The following is a 6,952-nucleotide window of genomic DNA, read 5'->3' on the forward strand; positions in this document are numbered from 1 at the left end:
TTCTGGGATATACCCTTTGGGTGGTTGATGATGCATGGAGGGGATTGGAACCATGGCAATGAGATGATATACAATGGAATGAATGTAAAACTAAAGTTCTCTCATGTAAACTATCATATAACTCACAATAAAACATTAAAAAAAAAAAAGAACCAATAGTATTGAAAGAAGAAGTGCAAGGTGCACTGAAGGCAGTGGTGAAAACATGGCTCCAGGAATTGGTGTATTACAAACTCTTTGAACAAAATGATGCAGCACTGGAGGCACTCATTCATCTATGTAAAGAAAACACAGCTTCCTGATCAACCAATTGGAAAAGATTCATATTTGTGCTTATTTCTAAGAAAGGTGACCCAAGGAATGCAGAAATCATCAGAGTATTATTAATATCAATTGCAAGTAACATTTTACTGAAGAAAATTTTAAAATGGTTACAGCAGTACATCAAGAGGAAACTGTCAGAAACTCGAGCTGGATTCAGAAGAGGATATGGAACTAGGGATATCATTGCTGATGTCAGATGGATCTTGGCTAAAAGCAAAGAAAACACTAACGTTTACTTGTAAAGACGCTCAACTGCATAGATCATAGCAAACTATAGATAGCATTGCAAAGCATGGATAATCCAGAACACTTGATTGTATTCATGAGGAGCCTGTAGATAGACCAACAGAAAGTCACTTGAACAAAATGAGGGAATGCTGAATGGCTTAAAATCAGGAAAGACTGTATCCTTTCACCATACTAATTTAATCAAGTAATTGAATTATATGAAGAAGAACGTGGCATTGGGATTAGAGGAAGACCATTAACAACCTGCGTATGCAGATGACCCAACCCTGTTTGCTGGAAAAAAAGAGGATTTGAAATATTTACTGATCACTGATGAAGATCAAAGACCACAGACTTCAGTATGGATTGCACCTCAATATAAAGAAAATGAAAATCCTCACAATTGCACCAATAAATAACATCATGATAAATGGAGAAAAGACTGAAGTTGTCAAAGACTTCATTTTGCTTAAATACACAGTCAAAGCTCATGGAAACAGCAGTCAGGAAATCAAAAACTTAGTGCATTAAGCAAATGTGTTGCAAAAGGACTCTTTGAAATGTTTAAGAGCAAAGAAGGCAATCTGAGGATTACGGTGCACTTAGCCATGGTATTTTTTTTTTATTATTACTAAGTTTTTATTGTGAATTGAGTGATAGTTTATGGGAGAACATCGGTTTTACACTAGTCATTTCATTGCAATGATTACAGTTTCCTCTGTGCATCATCATTCAACAGTATTTGCTTCTATTCCCTCGGCTTTGTTTTTCTTGGGGGAAGGGGGAATGTACACAAAAACACTCAAGAATATATAATCATTTAAACAACCAAAGGGCACATTCTGCAAACCTGCCTCCTGGCCACCATTCTATCAGTCTAGAGTCCTCAGCTGCTCTATCTCTCTGTGCCCTTATCGCTGCCTCTACCTCTGGTGTCACTGCTTCTCTGGATAAGGGCCCATCTTCCGTTTGTGCTCTCTCCTTTGATGATTCTAGGGTCCTCTGTTCCTGGGCTGTAAGATTAACTACTTTCCCCATTTTGTTACAAAACTTCTACCCTTACAGTGTGACAGTCGCAATCAGTCATGGTAACAATTATTCACTATTGAATCATAAGAATCTTATCCCCCTCTCTTGTCACCAGACCCATCTAGACAAAATGAAAACTATTCAGTGGGGATTCTATCTCCCCCCACAAACTGTGAAACTAAACTCCCTCTTGAAAACTTGTAAGCCAGTCACTTCATGGCTTTATGTTGTTGTTGTTAAGTGCTGTCAAGTTGGTTCCGACCCATAGCGACCCTGTATAGGGTTTCCAAAGAGCGACTGGTGAGCTTGAACTGCCAACCTTGCAGTTCAAATGGCTTTGCAGTCTACAGCACCACACCAGGACTCTTCATGGCTTTATAATCCCCTCATTTTAGGTTGTTGTTGTTGTTATGTGCCGTGGAGTCGGTTCCGACTCATAGAGACCTTGTACAGGGTTTCCAAGGCTGTAAATCTTTACGGGAACAGAATGCCTCATCTTTCTCCCGCGGAACAGTTGGTAGTTTCGAACTGCTGATCTTGTGGTTCACAGCCCAATTCATAACCACTATGCTACCAGATAACCTTTTAGGTAGCCAATGTCTAAGTTGCCTGTTCCTATCAACCCTGTAAACAGAGGGAATAGCATTGATACTTGATGTGAGGACTCCTTCCCTCTCAGTTGGTGTTTTGAGCTGATACATTCATAACAGGTCCAGTTCATCAAATTGTAGTAATTTACACTTGTTTCCTTTATCAAAAAAAATTTTTTTTATCTCCCTCTAGTGGAGTTCTGATCATCAAGCAATCGAAGCTAGGTTGAACAAGTACTAACTACAAGTTTGGGTGTTTTCATACGACTCCCCTTGCTTGTTAGAAATGAAGATTAAATTAGGACTAACACAAGAATAATCATAATAAATAATGCCTAAAGGGAACTATAGGGTAAAATGGAAGATAACGTCAACGATTTCTTAAAAAGGATTTGAAAGAGAGATAGACACAGAAGAAAGGCAAAATACAACTCCACATCAATGGCAATGTTATCCGCATCGAAGTCGAAGACAGTAAACCTGTATTCTTTGGGCATATGTTACTTATTGCATAGTGGTAAAACTATAAGAAAATGGGAGAAATTATAACAAAACTCAAGAAATTGGTTATTAGCAGCAGGGTGAGGGTATTTCACAGGAAAGGGTACTTAGGAACAGTCCAACATCTTGGCAGTTTTCTATTGTGGGATTATACAGGCTTAAAATTACACATTAAACTACATAAATATTCTATGTGGAATCCTGGTGTGACACTGTGGGTTAATGTGCTGGACTGCAAAGTCAGTTTGAACTGTAAGGTTGGCAGTTCAAGCTCACCAGCCACTCCTCAGAAACAGGGTTGCTACGGGTCAGAACCAACTCGACAGCACTTAACAACACTGTTTTGTGTAGTACTCTTTTTTAATCAGTTAAGTCCCCAATGCTTTATATACTTTTAGGAAATAAATTTTAAATACTGTAATACAAAATGTTACATTACAGTATTTAAATTTTTAAATATATCTCTTTTATAAAATAATGTGTCTAAATAGCCTAAACCAGTCAAATACTACAATATTGTTGTTTTAGGGCCATTTCATGAGTGTCAATTTCTCAAGCAAATGTGAGAAACTGAGAAAGAAACATTACTTCGTTCACTTACTTGGGCATATGCACTCTGAGTTACTTTTCTCAAGTCATCTTGAGCACCAGTTGTAATTCTTCCAAAGAAAATCTCTTCTGATACACGACCACCTAAAGTCATACACATCCTATCCAAAAGCTGCTCTTTGGTATACAGGTATTGTTCTTTGGGTAAATACTGAGCATAACCTAATCCTTTGCCACGTGGGATGATGGATACCTGGTAACAGAAAACATACAGAATAATCATTTTACTATTCATGTAGATTTGATTAAAATGTTTTCATTATCTACAGAAAAACTTACCATATCAGCGTATCAGTAGATTTAGCTAGCCACAATCATTGGACAATCCACCAGCATTGGCGAAATGAGATCTAGCAGCAGTGACTGTTAAGGATGAATATTTCTCTTACCTAACTTTACCTTACAGCTCTATAAAGTATTTCTTGTAGTTTATGTTTATGTGTGTGTGTGTATACATATACATATATATATATATATATATAGTTTTTGTTGTTAGGTGCCATCGAGTTGGTACCGACTCATAGCAACCTTATGCACACCAGAACAAAACACTGCCCGATCCTGGACCAACCTCACTACTGTTGCCACACTTCAGTCCATTGATGCTGCCACTTGGCCAATCCAATCTCGTTGGGGGGTCTTCCTCTTTTTCTCTGACCCTCCATCTTACTGAACATGATATCCTTTTCCAGCGACTGGTCCCTCCTAACAATATGTCTGAAGTATGAGAGACAAAGTTTGGCCATCCTGGCCTCCAAGGAGTACTCTTGCTACACTTCTTCCAAATGTATCTACTTGTTCTTTTGGCAGCCCATTGCACTTTCAATAATCTCCTTCAACACCGTAACTCAAAATCATCAATTCTTTTATATATATATATATATATCTGTATCATCAATATGAAGAATTTCTATTTTTATTTAGGTCATCATTAATTCACTGCAAAGGTTCCATAAATACTCTGTTTGCTCAACCTTTCCCTAAGGACTTCATAATTTTGGATACTATTATAAATGAAATGGAATTTTAAAATTTCACTTTCTAATTATTCATTGGAGTCCTGGTGTAGCACTGTGGGTTAACGCGCCAGGCTTCAAAGCTGTTTGAACTGCAAGGTCGGCAGGTCAAACTCACTAGCTGCTCCTTGGAAACCATATACAGGGTCACTATGGGTCGGAATCGACTCGATGGCACTTTATAAAAACAACAATTACTCATTAGAGTCCTGGTGTGGCTCAGTGGCTTAATGCTGCAAAGTCAGTTTAAACCACAAGGTTGACGGTTCAAGCTTACCAGCCACTCTTCGGAAATTCTACATAGGCATTCCTTGGGTTGTAACTGATTCAACAGCACTTAACAACAACAACAACAATATATCTAAATACAACTGATCTTTGTACACTGACTTTGAATTCAGCAACCTTGCCAAATTAACTTACTAGTTCTTTGGATTTTTTCTGTAAACTCCTTAAGATGTTTTAGGTGTCTTTTAACACTGTCTTTTCTGTTCAGGGGACCCTCAATTTTTGGCTGTCCTCTGGCATCTCAAATCAGTAAGATTTTCACTTTTTATTGTCTGTGCTGCATCAGTTTGTAGAATATACTCCATTAAAACAATTAGGGGAAACAAACAAGATGGTGGATCAGGTGGAAGTGCAGTAAGGAGCTCCATCAGCAACAACACAGAATACAGCACCATAAAGGCTCAGGAGATGGTCCCAGAACTCTGAACCACTTACAAAGGAATATTTAGAAGGCTGGAAGGCTTACATCTAGGGGAATTTGCAGCAGAAGAAAGAAATACATTGCTTTCTAATTCAAGACGCTCAGCTTCTCCAGGAGTTGCCATCTTGGGTAAGACAAAGTGGGGGAAGGATCAGAGCAGCCACGAACGCCTAATAGAATCACAGACATAAAGGTGTGGACATTCTTTTCTTTTGGTATTTGTTCATTGGTCCCTGGCTGTCTGCGCACCTCCATTCTGGTGACTATAGGGGTGCCTATACTAGGTGAGCTAGTAGACACTCCAGCCCCACCCTCGGAGAGGTCTACCACGCATATGCACAGATCTCCTCGAAATTTAAAGAGACAGTTTCCAATTAAAACCAAAAGGCCACAGCCGGCCCTGAACTGTTTATAACTAGAAAAAAAGGCCTGAACGGGGATTGTGGAGAGGGACAGGCAGAAAAAAAGGAAATAGGCTGAAAATTAAATCCTAAGTTACGTCAAAATGACCAACAGTGGCATCTTGAAATTTCTCAAGAAGAAGAGTGAAAAGGGAAGCCCATTTCCTGATCACATCTAGCTGGAGGCAATCAGAAAGCATAATAAATACCAAAATACACACCCATCTAAGTATTAAGGCCACAAATAACCCCTGAATATGCCTAAAAAACAGAAGCAGATGACCATATCTGCACATGTCCAGAAACGAGATAAAGTGACTGAGGCAAATGAGCTGGAAGTAGACCTACATTCCATACTGGAAGATGGGCAGGCTTTGGAAATACCGGAGAAGGAATTCAGAAAAATGATTACAAAATGTATCAAAACACTATATAATGGAGTTGAGAAAAATAAGGAAGAAGTCAGGAAAGCACTACAGGAACAATCAAATAAAATAGATAAAGCATTGGAAACAATTCAAAACCTACAGAAAGAGGTCTAAACTATTAATAATAGAAATATCAGAAATAGACAATACACTGAAAGAGCAAAGGAGTAGAATTGAAGAGATAGAAGCCAGAACTAATGAGCTAGAAGATAAATCTCTCAACACTACTAAGATAGAAGAGCAAACACAAAAAAGGATAAAAAAAAAATCTGAAGAAGGTCTAAAATTTATGCTGGACAACATGAAGAGGAATAACAAGAATTATTGGCATTCCAGAACAGGAACAATCACACAAGTTCACAGAGGAGATAGTAGAAGAGCTTCTGATGTTTCCTATCATAAAAAGTGAAAAGATAAGCATTCAAGAAGGTCAGCAAACCCCAGGAAGGATAGAGCCTAAAAGACAATCACCAAGACATATAATAATCAAGCTCTCCAAAATCAAAGATAAGGACAGGATCTTGAAAGCAGCTAAGGAAAAGAGAAATATAACATACAAAGGCAAGCAAATCCGACTAAGCTCGGATTTCTCAACAGAAATCATGCAGGCAAGAAGGCATGGGGAGACATATATAAAACCCTGAAAGAAAAAAACTGCCACCCAAGAATCCTCTACCCAACAAAGCTGGCAATCAAATACGATGGTGTAATCAAAACATTCCAGGATAAACAGACGCTAAAGGATTTTGCCAAAGCCAACCCTGCTATGAAAAACATCCTAAAGAAAGTTCTGTGGACTAAGAGCCAACAAGAACACACAACAACTAAAGAATGACATCCGTGGCAGCATCACCCTGAACTCAATCGACAAATGGAATTGTCAAGAACAGAATAAAATTGTAAGAACAGAGGATCTGGGAGGTCAGTCTATGATCAATACAATTACAATGTGAAAAGAGGTAAACACAAAGGAACAGAGATCCAGGTGGTGGGAAGGTCAGGTAGATTACAGAATAAAATAGACTGTCTTAAATGGAGGGTAGAACTAATGGAATATAAGGTAACCACAATGGGATTGGGGTGGGGGGTTTACTTTGGGTGTTGGGGAGGGCAATAC

At 38.5% G+C, this 6,952-nt stretch overlaps 1 protein-coding gene across 1 annotated transcript in view; it reads right to left on the minus strand.

Annotated features, from left to right (window-relative positions):
- The window catches only part of AFG3L2 (AFG3-like AAA ATPase 2), an 87,372-nt gene that overhangs the window by 15,982 nt on the left and 64,438 nt on the right, over positions 1–6,952 (minus strand). Inside the window, exon 15 of the mRNA XM_006868709.1 lies at positions 3,274–3,474. Within this exon, the coding sequence (XP_006868771.1) occupies positions 3,274–3,474 (201 nt within the window). The remainder of the gene's footprint in view (positions 1–3,273; positions 3,475–6,952) is intronic.

This window comes from Chrysochloris asiatica, unplaced genomic scaffold (assembly GCF_000296735.1).
Source record: "Chrysochloris asiatica unplaced genomic scaffold, ChrAsi1.0 scaffold00122, whole genome shotgun sequence".
NCBI classification, from domain to species: Eukaryota; Metazoa; Chordata; class Mammalia; order Afrosoricida; family Chrysochloridae; genus Chrysochloris; species Chrysochloris asiatica.